This window comes from Poecilia formosa, unplaced genomic scaffold (genome assembly GCF_000485575.1).
Source record: "Poecilia formosa unplaced genomic scaffold, Poecilia_formosa-5.1.2 Scaffold122, whole genome shotgun sequence".
Taxonomy (NCBI): Eukaryota; Metazoa; Chordata; class Actinopteri; order Cyprinodontiformes; family Poeciliidae; genus Poecilia; species Poecilia formosa.
The window spans coordinates 867,785-880,810 of record NW_006800061.1 but is presented as its reverse complement, the minus strand read 5'-3'; the positions used below and the strand labels follow the sequence as shown (position 1 = coordinate 880,810).

At 40.3% G+C, this 13,026-nt stretch overlaps 1 protein-coding gene across 3 annotated transcripts in view; it reads right to left on the bottom strand.

Moving 5' to 3' along the window:
- Nucleotides 1-205: 205 nt before the first annotated feature.
- Nucleotides 206-13,026, bottom strand: part of akap7 (A-kinase anchoring protein 7) — a 47,944-nt gene continuing 35,123 nt past the window's right edge. For 2 of the 3 annotated variants that reach the window (XM_016675877.1, XM_007561007.2), the window contains exons 10-11: nucleotides 9,221-9,256; nucleotides 206-2,569 (exon numbers count right to left, since the gene is read on the bottom strand). In XM_016675877.1, the coding sequence (XP_016531363.1) occupies nucleotides 2,355-2,569; nucleotides 9,221-9,256 (251 nt within the window). In that variant the 3' untranslated portion in view covers nucleotides 206-2,354. The remainder of the gene's footprint in view (nucleotides 2,570-9,220; nucleotides 9,257-13,026) is intronic. The other variant, XM_007561009.2, reaches the window with a different exon arrangement.

The following is a 13,026-nucleotide window of genomic DNA, read 5'->3' as shown; positions in this document are numbered from 1 at the left end:
AAAACCAATTGGACATTGATCCAAATCCAGATCTCAAATAAGAGTCGACCGTCCTGGTAAAAGGTGTGTGTACTCCTTTAAGAACTAGACTCTATGCATGAGAGTCGCTCCTCTAAAATGGTTTTACCTTCAGCATACAGAGGGTACACAGTCAATTACAGTCATGTTTTATGTATATCTACACCAAGGAGACAGAGAGATAGATGTTGGTTTTAAATCTTATATCCCGTTTTATTGTTCAGACATGGCAGAACAAGATGTACAATACACGGTACAAAGAACACACACTCGTACACACACATCGCCCAACATACATGTGGATACATGGAAAGACAAACAGAAAAGGCCCATTTGTCGTTGACGCAGGACAAAATGGTGTCTTGATTGATACAGACAGGAGTTTCTAAGGGGATCCACTGATCAAACAACTCTTGTACACGATGTGAATGAGAACACACACACACACACACATACACACACATACATACACGCAGGCTTTCAGAGACAGATGAACAGTCACAGAGGCCAACAGGAGAACTTTTGTATTTAAAGGGGATTTTCCATGGAGATTTAAGGATCTGGTGACAGCAAAAGATCAAAGCAAACAAACAAAAAGCCTCCAACGTCCACCAGAACGAGGTGCTGCCCACAGTGACGGTGGTTCAGTGGATTTCACTGTAATTTCAAGCTCCAAGCTGTTTGGATTCTAAGAAACAAAACTGCAAATAGCTTGGATTCAACACAAAGGTTGTTTCCACGTTTGTTTGGTAGTTTTTTTTTTTTTATTTTACTACAAAATTTTAAACCAAAGGTTGACATCTAGGAGATATTTTCACCCCATTTAGAAATGTTACCTACTTATCATTACGCCAAGTTACAACAAACTTATAATCACAAAAACTTGTTGTAATGCCACCACCAAAGCTGAAATAATAATTTAAAAAGGCAGTTTAAAAGAAAAATTTAAAATTCTGTGCTTTTAAGTTTTTCAAAAATGTAATTTTGCTTGTAGATAGCAGAAATAAATAAAAAAAAACATTAAATTATATTTCACTTCCAGAGAACAGATTCCGCTTCCGCATCAAAGCAAATTAAACTTTAGAAGTCATGAAATTACTCTGTTTATCTTTCTTTTACACTTCACTGTCACATATGTCCGGGAGCTTTCTCCGTGAATTCATTAAATAATCTGTAATAATCTGCAGAGCCGCACGCGACTCAAAGACAATTAAAATCAAAAACGAGAAACAAATGGAAGTTAGTAAACTTAGGAGCTCGTGAGTTTTCATCGGAATCGCTGCCCGCACCTTTTTCACCAAACAAAAGCTTCTCGGATTACGATTAAAAACGTCCAGAAGGAAAAAAAAGGCATGTCTTCGACAATTCGGTGCGAAGAGTTTGCCTCAGATTTTAAAACGACAGACATAAAATAAATACTCCCGTTTCACATCTCCACTCTTTCAGACAGAACAGACAGTGGATAGGAAAGCAAAACAATGGTGTCAGTTTTGGCATTGATCAAGTACAGATGTGTTCTTGGCAACGAGTCGTTGTGTTGTTTTCTGGCGTTCGCTGCCTCCAGGCCTCCTGAACTGTGCGACGTTAGTGTTATTAATCTGTTATTTTAATGCACTGCGTGGAAGAAGCTGGACGCTGGAGTCCGGATCGGCTTCAAAACCCGCCATCAGCAGCCGCCGAGCTAAAATGATTGTCACTTGGGTAATGCAGGACTCTCACACGACACGTGAAGCTTGTGTTTCTGTGACCTGGTGGAGGCAGATGTCTGAACGGTTAAAATGCTGGAAGGTTAAAGAAAATCCGTGCCCTGAAGACAGCAGCCGGACAAACGAAGGCGAGAGAGGACCAAAGTCGGACACTCTGGACTCAAGTTGGAAGAATCCGGCCTCGGTGAGTCAGTCCAGCTCGTGGCCACACAGTGATGAGCGATGAAACTGACAGTAAGGACGTCCTCCGAGCTCATTCGGAGCGCAGATGAAGTCGAACCAACGTTTCCTAGAAAACTGAACCCTCTCTTCTCTGAATGGGCAGTTTGTTGTGGCAGCTCATGGTGAAGCCTGTGTTTAAAGGAGTGCTTCACATACGTCCATGTCTGGACAGCGGCAAATTAATTAGCAGGGTGTCCTGCTAGGACAGTCACCGCTGCTAGGACGTTAAGCTATATTATCTAATTATTGAGTATTTTTGCCCAGCTAGCTCAGGTGGGAGGCGTGCTGTGATTGGTTCTGGCTTTGAGGGCGGGTCTTAGCGTCCCGCTCCCCCCTGCTTAGCCAGGCTTGGCTGATCTTTTCTGGGCCGCTGGACATTCAGAGTCTGTGCGCCTCCGCGCAAAGATGTCACTTCCTGTTGTCCGTGGAGGAGTTAGCTGTAGTGTCCGTCTTCGTCTCCTCCGTGCTTCCAGGCGTCTGGAGCGCCGCGGCGTTGGGCCCGCCCCCGTTTTGGAGCGTTTCCTGCTTGTACTGTTGCAAGGCGCGGCTGACGGCGTCCTCCACCAACCTCCTGCTGACCCTCAGCAGCTCGGCCTCGTCGGGCTCCGAGCGGCGGCGTCCACCTGAGGGGAAGAAGTGGAGAAGAGGAAAAAAAAAAAGTTGATATAACAGCAGCATTCAGCTTCTATGCACCACAACTCTGGAACAAACTTCCAGAAAACAGCAAAACTGCTGAAACGCTGTTTAGCGTCGCCTTTGAAGCATAATCCATTAAGAATTTAACGATCGGCACTTGACTAATTGTAATGTTTCGACTGCTGACTCTGTGTTGCATGACTGTGTTTTTATGATGTGAAGCACTTTGAAATGCCTTGCTGCCGAAATGTGCTATACAAATAAGATTTGATTGATTGATCGAACCGTGGGGTTTTTGATGCTGATGCAAACACTCCCAAATGTAGGAACAGGTTTTCAGCATGTGCTGCCATTTCGTCACTTCAAACAAACTGCTTCAGACTCTCGTATTCAAATTAAAACCTCGATCCTTTAGAGCTTTACTAAGAACAATAAAGTAACAACTTCTGCAGTTCAACAAGGTATCCATCACCATGTGTCGACTTCTCATTCCTCTTTGTCTCCGTCTCTCAATGGATTCACAATATGACATGACATCAAACACCAACCTGCGTCCCTCTTTACTCAGACATATCCTCGATCTGATTTACAGCAGGTTTTAATGTCAGGAAAGACATTTCCCTCCAAAGCTATTGAGAAAATAAAATCCTCTTTGCTTTGCTCTGGTTATTGGGGTGACTAGAGAGACTCATCTCATCAGACATGCCAGATACAGCGTCAGCAGACAGCTGACCTTTATCATGCCTCCTCCTGTCACCATTTTTTTTTTAAATCTGTGCTGCAGAAACAAATTCAGCTCTAAAAAAAAACTACAAAAGTAAGTTGTGAACTACCATAATCTCTCACAGTTGTGTGTTCAGATTTGTTAAGATTAAAACAGTCACAATGCAACCAAAAACCAGCTTTTAAAAGCTGCAAATCAAGAATATGCATACAGCTTATTACGGTGGCCTGGAAGGATCAACAAAATGCAAAAGAGAAAATGGAAGTGAAGCTAAAAGACAGCATCACTGTGGCTTTTGCCGTTTTATTGTGGTTTTTGCATTTTGTTGACCCTTCTAGGCCTCTGTAGAAGAACTCTCTGATTAGATGCTATTAACATCATCTACTTTTCAGGTTCAAATTATTGACGACCTTATATTACAGAATTAACAGCAGGGAATAGGAGAAGATATGAAGCCATCATTTATGGACAAAGATAGGGAGGCAGACATCAGTCTGATGTGTTTATAAAGTCTTGTATTTTACAGAGATTTTCTGTGGCAGGTAAGCACACAGTAGTGCCTAACTGCGAGTAGGTTGGATGGAAAAATATTAGGCTTTACAAAGACAAGTCTGGAATACATTATACGGCATATAAATGCTAGCGTCTTGAACGTGTATAACCAACAGCACAAGTGTGTGTGACCTGTTCAGCTTCCAAAAAAGGGCTAATTGTTCGATGAAGTCTCGGGAACGAGAGTCTGCAGAGCTGCTGGAGGCTTTGAGAGGAAGTGCAGCGCGGGTCACGCTAGCAAACCTAAACGGAGAAAGATCCAACTCTGGGAAGTGTAACGCCAGATGAAAGACGCAGCTCGACACCGGAGGATCCGGACTATTAAAAACAGCGCTGCGATGAGAAATCGCAGAGCCGTGACTGCGGAGCTAAAGTGAGATCTTGTTAAGTCTGCTTTAAACAAAACAGTTTGTCAAGAGCGCCCTGCAGCTGAACACCACCGCAGGGCCGCTACTGTAAACATTTCTGTTCTCCAATTATTGTTGAAAAGAACATAAAACCGTAGGAGACTTCACAAAACACTGCAGATAAAAAGAATGTTATTTTTTTGTCTGTAGGACAAGAAAAACAATATTTGTTTTCACCGAGTGTGATGTGAATGGGGTTTAGGAAAGATATAAATTTTTAAATATATTAACACGTCACCGTCTGAAGCAGAAAGTCATTTGCAAGTTATAGGATTTCAGTCAGAGAACAGAAGCAGTTGTTGTGAACGACGACGTCGATATTCTTCGCTTTCACTCGAGATTCAAGTCACTGTCAACTGAGTCGATCGCATGTCAAACACGACTGCTTCTTCATTCAACAGCAAACTCGGTGAGATTCAAACACTAGTTTGTTTGCCAAAAGTGCAAACTTTCAAACCTATAATCAAGTAGCCAGTTTTTCGCTCCATCATTGGAAGAGTTGAAAAAATGTTTAATGATCCGCTTTGCAAACATTCTGCAGGAGGTTTCTCAGGGTTTATTTTCCCCCTCAAATACATTTAGATAAATGCAGAAAATAATTATTATTATTCTGAAGATAATATATGAGCATCCTCGCTAATCATAGCCTGAACCAAGCAGCTAAAATCTGGATGTCTCCACAGAAGAAAGGATGTTATGACAACCGTTATCTCTCAGCTCCTGTGAATTTTGCCATTTTTCTCCAGTAATGAGAAAAAACTATTTCTTTAGCCCGCTTAATTTCTTGATCACTCTGCGAAGGCTGCGGAGAAAATGAAAGGCAAACAGGGGGGGTTTAGGGGTCAAATCAGGGAAGATGGACCGGCCAAACGGCGGCGAGGAGAAACTGTAAGATGGACATAAAGTCAATAATTCACGTAGAAATACGGTTACAGTTGGCAGGCAGGCAGCAAGCTGGGGCGGCGGGTAATGGAAAAACCAGGCAGCAATTCGGTTGGTCTGAGATATACACACACACACATCTCTGTTATAATCACGTCATCATCTGATTACTAAAGACTGGAAGGAGATCCTCCAGCTAATCGTCACTGGCCTAAAATCCCACTGGGCCCGTATGTTTGTTTTGTCATCGGGCAGAGTGGGGCCTTTTTACGCTTTGCAGAAAAAGAGTGAATGCAGGAAGAAGAGTGAGATTGCCTGAGAGGACGACGAGGTCGGCAACGGTCAGAGTCAAATCGCAGGGAGAAGATTAAAAAGCCTGCTCGTTTCTCCTTAGCGTTTCGACCTCACATCTTTGTTGCTTTCTTTGTTCATTCACAGATCAGACATTATTTACATAAAAACAAATCTTAAAGGCGCAGCTAGCTATACGATAAACGGAGGATCAGAATCCTAAGCAGTAGAGAGCAGAATAGGGAACGACAGCAGAGGGTCTATTTTTGAAAACGGCAACATGCTGGACTGGTTTCTACATTATGTAACAAAGAAGCTTTGATTCAGTTCTGATTTGGGTCCGATATTCTTACCCAGTTTGTTCAAGAGAGACAGAGATGTCAGCTGGAGGACTAGAATTAAACAATTTTAAATTTTTAAAAGCCACCACTCCGAAACTGCTGCTGGTCTCCACCAATAGCAATTCCTCGGGGTTTTTGAAGAAGACTCAGTGAGGCGTTTATAAAATCCAGTTTTTAAGTTGGATGGTTTAAGCCTGTACATGAAAAACGAGTTGTTTGTTGGTAGTAAAGAACTGAGACAGCTCTGAGAAGAAGTGAATTTCTAGCGGCATTCACGTCCAACTTGTTAGACTTCCAACCTCGTCTGCCTTTACCGTGGCAGAAGATGTGCGACAGAGTCAGAGCGGTCAGCATAAATCATGGCCGCCTTTACATGATTCAATCAAATTTCCTGAAAGTCTAATCTGTTCTTACATGTTGATACGTTCCGCATGTTTTGTAGGGAGAAGGCTATTTAGTAATAGTGTAAAACTCATTAGAGTATAGATGTTTACATTGTGACTTGGCAGAGAAACTGCAAAAAAACAAAACAAAACAAAAAAAACTTAAGTTACAGTGATGCTCTTTTCTACTTTGCTACACAAACTGGCATTTCTGAAAATACTCTGAGTCAAAATAAAGGTGCATTTTGCAAAATGCACTTTACATCTTTCGAAAAAGTTCAGTACGAATCTATTTTCATAATATTAATTTTATTCTCATAATTTAATTATTTTTAATGTTTTTAGCGTGGCCTCCCTATTTATGCCTCCCTAATTAAGGCAGCTATAAAAAAACAAAGCAACGTTCTCAGATAGCTGTGTAATCGTGTGGAGTCTGTTTTTAAAGTTAGGCCAGTAAACAGAGTTCATTCCAGTGATCTGTACTTTAACGTCACACAGAAATGCGAAAAGGTTTAAAATAAAGTTGCATTAACTCTGTAGATTAACTGTACAACAGCTGTCTTATGTTCTAATAGTCCGATTAAGGAATGATTGCTTCGCTGGTGACTGTAATCAGAGGCAATCTGCTCGCCGGCGCCTTGCAGACATCAGAAATCAAAGCCTGCAACTTATGCATCTGAGGTTTTTGACCTTAAAAATTATTAGTCACACCAGACTGTCACCACTAAGAGTTGTATTGTGTTGACGTGAGCATTGTGCGCAGTGTGGGTTTAGGTTGTTCTTGGTGACAAAAGCCCAAACAGAAACCAGGAGGCACCGGCAAAAAACCTCACTTATCTATATTTCAGAATAAACTCATGTGAGCTTCAGTATTTGTTGTTTTTTTCCTCCTCCCTTGTTTTCAACCTAACGAGATGTTCCGCTCCCTCCTGGTTACCCGTGCTCTATCGAGTTTCGAATCTAAGGAGCGTTGCCGCTGTTGTGCTGAGACGCGATTAGATTACCCGCGACCTCCCTCTCGGATAGACCGACTCACGCCTCCGACTCATCTCTGTGCATTTCTTCTCCCTCTGAACCTCGCTGTCTTGAGTTTCTCCGAAACCAACCAACCAGAGCCACTTTTTTGGGAGACCGCGCACACATTTCTGCATAAATCAAACAGGTGCACTTAGCTCTAATGACCAACTCCTGCTCAGGGTCATTTGAATCACACGATGCAGACCTTGCTCGCCTTTTCCACGGCTCTTAATCACGGTGATAAACCTCTGCTCATTACCGGTGATTTGGTCTGGGCGGTCAACAACCAGCAACCACTCAGAAATATGTTTTTCCATCCATTTGCGGAGCCTCGCAGAAGTATTCAGTCCCGCTGAACTTTTTCAACTTTTTGTCACGTTAGAACAGCCAACCTAATTTTATTCTGATTTGCATTTAATGAGTTCGACCAACACAAAGTAGTGGATGATTGCCAAGTGGGAGAGAAAGGGTACATAGTTTTTCCAAATTTTACAAATGAAACCTGAAATGTGTGGCCTGTTTTTACACCCAGTTGCCATGAATGAATAATGAAGAACAACCAATTAAATCCATGATTTCTGCAATTAGAAATGTGTTCAATTATTGCTTCCCCCAGCCACATGTTGTTGTGACCTTGGGCAAGTTGCCTATGGTTACGCGTTTTCAGTCCACTTACTTTGAATGACCTTTGGGGTAAGCCTTTACCAGCTTTGCTAATTTTTGCCCTTTTTTTTTTTTTGCCCATTCACTGACAAAGGAGTGTGAACACCGATTTTTAAGTTGTTCTACAGATAGCTAGATTTAGGTTTGAACTGACTAAACCATTTAAACAAATGCATATGCATTCAATTTCTCAATAAGTTTACCCTGTTGACTGACTAAACAATTTCTGAAGAAAACAGCCTGTTTAGGATGTTTTTCTAAAACAGTTTTCAACACAAAATTGGAGCAAAAAATGCACATCAGACTACTCCAACAAGCAAATGCAGACAAAAAGAAGAAGAAAAAATGAAGTTTAAAAAACTGTATTGCAAATAAAACATAAAGACTGCATTTTTTAGTATTTCTTAAGGATGAGTTAATCATTTGTATAAAAAAATAACAAAATAACTAAAAAAAAAACCCTGAATTTGCTATGCCATTTTTGAACACTGTAATGACAATATCAATTATCTTTTTAAAAAAAAAATCTTTTTCTTCATCACAAAGTTTCCACCCGTGTTTGTGAGATTTAGCTTACTAAAAAAATCTACCTCCATTGAGGACAGTGAGGAAATCCAACTAACGGGTCAAATGCAAAATCTGAACAAATGACACTTGAATGACCTTCCTTCAAAATATTCCATTTGCATAATAGCACACATTAATATTTAAAAAATTAATGTTATCAGATATATTAAGTTCTGGTAAGTCGTGTTGTTTTTGCTCCTCTTCACAGCTACGTGCTACTTTGTGTTGGTCTATCACACGGAATCACAATAAAATAAACTACTGGTGTAATTTCAAGGAAAACGTAAAGTATCTAGATCTGTAAAATAACAATTAATAGATATTGTTCGATATATATATATATTAAAAAAAAAAAATCAGCTACATTTGAGAAAACTAAAGAGTAGTCTACAAAAGTCCTTTCCTCAAAGAAACGGGGCGATTCTTGATGTAACAAGGGCACAAACCCAGGCAGCACAGTTAATGGACAGTGTCCCTAATCACTTCCTGGCCAGCTGCTCTGACCGAGACAGAGGCCAGCGCTGCTCGGCTCATTTAGGCTCACTTTGAAGATGGCAAGTCAGCGTCACATTTAATTCAGCGATCCACAAGTCATGCATCCATTTGATTTTCAGTGCAAAACATTTTCAGTGATTGATGTTTTGTAATCAAGAATCATTAATCAGACTATTATTCATTTGGATTGTGTTGGGATTGAATCATATTAGGAACGAATCATATTAGGATCTTAACATGCAATCAGAGATAATTTAGGTTATAAATTAACCTCAGTGCCTTAATTGCAGACGTGCGTTATTATGAGTACACATACTTGAGCGCTTGACATGGATCGGACTCTGAGTCAACTCTGCAAACACAAGAACAAACACGGAGTGTTAAACAAGGACAAAATGAAGAATAAAAGCAGCAAAAAGCAAAAAGTACAGTAAATGCAATGTTATCCTAAAGAGCTGAGTTGTGGTGTTGAGCCTTACAGGTCTCTGCGGGGTAAAAAATAAGTTGCATGTGTGCATTTTCTGGGTTGTGGTGCAACGCTAGAAACCAGAAGTAGGTAAGAGCATCTATCATAAAAGGCTGCATGTTGTTTAAAATATGAGAGTACATACAATAAATCTTTGCCTTATATTAAGACTAGTAGAAAGGTGAAAATAAAACGGCACGTGAATTCCAGAAAGTAAAAGGTGGCAGATTTTTTTTTATTATTATTTTTTTGTCTGTAGATCATCTTCTGTTTACACGAAGTCGGTTTATCGCTGCTTGTCAAAGGTCTTTTCTGTGCGCTTTTCTCTGATAAGGACACATATGTTTGAGTAAAAATCCTCTTATCTGAATGTTCGATCTCAACTTCTGATACAATGCAAGCCTTTATGATGGCAGTAAAGCTGCCCTTTGTACCTGTTTCGCAAATACATAGGACCTAAAGCTATTTGATGAGCAGTCGGGATGACGGGCACCTGGAAAATCATTTACGCGACTTATCTCCAACGCCACATACCACACGTGTTCAAGCAGCGTCCTGAACACAAGATACGACGCTGCCTCTTTCACCTCCAGTGTTGCATCCTTTTCTTTACTTACTTCACCTTTTCCTCTCAGCTTCCTTCGTGCCTTTATAATCAACCTTTTCCCACTCTGTCACTCTACCTTTTTTTTTTTTTTTTGCTGGCAGTTGTTGTCATGGCTACAGAGATGAGAACCAGACATGCACTTCAACTCTGAACAACAGAAAGAGGTTGCACCGACTTCCATTCGCGTTTCACTCACTTCAGTCTCAAAGCCCCTTCTCCTTTCACACCACTTTAACTTCGTTCACCCCCCACCCCCAGCCCCCACCGGAACTACTTGTATTTTCTCCCTCCCAGACTCTTTCAGGTCCCTTTCGTCATTTATTATGAAGGACGTCCCTTAAACTGTCAGCTCCTTGGGTTATTCAAGAAGTCTATCAAGCAGCTGGCGAGGATGCAGACAGTCAGTTCAATGTGACTGACACTCTGGTGGAGTTGCTTGACATAGATTGCTGCTCATCTGATGTGAACTTGCATAAACAATTTCAAGTGAAAAGTATAAAAAAAAAACCCTCTCATGTTTAAAATATAGTGTTATTACACAGGGGTTCTAAATATTTTCTACGGTGAAACGCTGAACTCTTCCTGACTTGCGTTTGTTGAATTCTGAAGCTGCTTCTATAAAAGTTACTTTAACTGTCTGTAAAGGTTTTATCTGTAGACAGACATGGGGTATGTCAAGGTTTTATAGTTACGCTTTTAAAACCAATAAAGTTTTCTGTTGAACTGTTTGCATGATTTAAAAGTACTTTAAGTGAGATGCCAAAGAAAAATTGAGTCAAGTCTACAGTCTCACATGTCTATTACAGTCAAACATTACAAGATAGGCTCTGCAGACAGAACAAACACTTGTTTGGATTATTTGTTGACCTTAAAATAACTTTTTGCACAATCAATACCCAAAAAATAATAATCAATAAACTTGGATTGTTTGGAATAGGAGGGGAGGCAGTGAATTTAGTAAGACGTTTTTTCTGTGTGAACCATCTTTTAAAGTTGGGTGGTTCTCCTCTGAATTAATTAATATTTTCGTGGCGTCCAGCAGGGATGGATGTTTGGCCCAAGTGTGCATCATGGAGACAATATAAGAATACCTATCTGTACTTAAGCTACTGGTTACCTCGGAACAAAAATGTATACTGGGCAGACATATAACTAACGTTTTAAGCTTAAAACTTTGAAAGTGAAAAACTCTAAAGGGTTAAAATATACAAGAAACTTAACCAGAAGCCTCCATTCACTACAAATAAAACCCAAACAGGTCATAAACTGAGACTCACCGCATATAAAAGTTCACAGTTTTGTCATACTGAACATATTCCAAGTCTAGCACCATAACTACAAAACATTACATCAACTTTTCATTTCCCAAAAGGCGCAATATACATTATTCACTAGGCAGGATATAAAAATGGATCTTTTATACAATTCATTAACTCTGCAAAGCTAGCAGCAACATATTATCATCCGATATTCAAAGGTTATTCCTTTTTAAGAAGGAACTATACAACCAGAGGGGTTTTATAGATTTCAGAGTTCAGACAGTTGAGCTTTCTATGCCGTATTTCTGCCTGTGAGGTCCAAATCTGGATTGGTCCAACTTAGGTATTCAGACAATGAAGCAATTTAAAATCACAGTAGAAATACATGTTTGAACATCTAGATACTTCATTTCTTTCTCAGCATGTAAAAGCATCTAATATGGTAGATTTAAATATAGTACTTAAATAAAAATTCTTATAGCTTTTAAGATGTACTTTGACATTTATGCACAGCTGTTCTAGATAAACTAAAACTAGAAGTGAAAAAAATGCTTAGTCAATCATTTCTGTGTAATAAATGTCACGTTTTACTGACAGTAAATAAATGAGTGATAAAAACAGGTGAGTAGCAAAAATGATATACATAAATACAGATGTATTAATGCTCCTGCATAAACACAGTCATTTTGGCAGACATGAAAAGGTGAAGAACGTAATTATACTTTTACCTTCCTAAGAAATAAGTACTGCTGTGACGCTGTAATAACTCCTTAGATGAGCCAGGAGCATAAAATGGAGAACACGAAGAGCAAAGGCTGAGATGTCGCGGGTATAGGGTTTGGAAATTTGGCTGCACATTTTCAGCGTGAGTAACGGAAAGTGGCAGCCGCAACCTTTAAACTGCATGAGCTCAAACTCCTGCATTTTCTCTCATCTTGTCCTTTATCAGCTCCAGACATCCACAGGAGTCCATTTTTGGTCAGATCAGTCTGCTGAATGTTAAAGCAGCTTTTTAAATACTTACCACGGTGGATGGAGCTTTTTTTTTTTTTTTTATAGCAGCTGGTTGTTCTTAAAGTTTATCGTTCCAGCCTATTTGCTACTGGTGATGCTAACCACTCACTAAGGCTCGACATGCACAGTGCATGCAGCAGCAAAAGGACCTGTAATAATCCAATTAAATACTTAATCATATTCACTGGATTCATGAGACCATCTACAATGTTTATTATCCAGCCTCGTAATCTGCTGTGATGACTAATTCTTCCCATTTCAGCAGATTTCCTGAAAGCCTGAGCGGAGGTTTACACGGAACGCTAATAAAGCATATGTGGCACGACGAGATGGAAAAGTAGAAAGAGCAAGGGGCAGATGGAGAGGAGGGGAGGGAGAGGAGAAAGTCACCGAGGAGGAACAGCCAAAATGGAGGTTCAAAACTGAGATATGAGAAGGCAAAGCAGGAGAAAACCAAACTGGAGGGGGGGGTTTAATTTGAGGATGGAGGAAGAGCGAGGGGGAGAAACTGGATCCTGAAGATGAGGAAAGAGAAGAGGACGGCAGGGGCCGAGCCGAGGCTCCAGAGCAGGGAGTTAGATTCGCTAATGGTGGAGCAGTTTCCTGAGGAAATACCAAAGGCTCATCCAAACCCATGACACTGCCTGCAGCAGAGAATTCAAACACTTATTTTTTAATCGCCAAGCGTATTTGTCAAGCATTTCAATGAACACGTGACAAACTAAAAACTAACTTCGGTAAAACTTTATTTGAAGGGAGGTGAATAAGACTGTCAT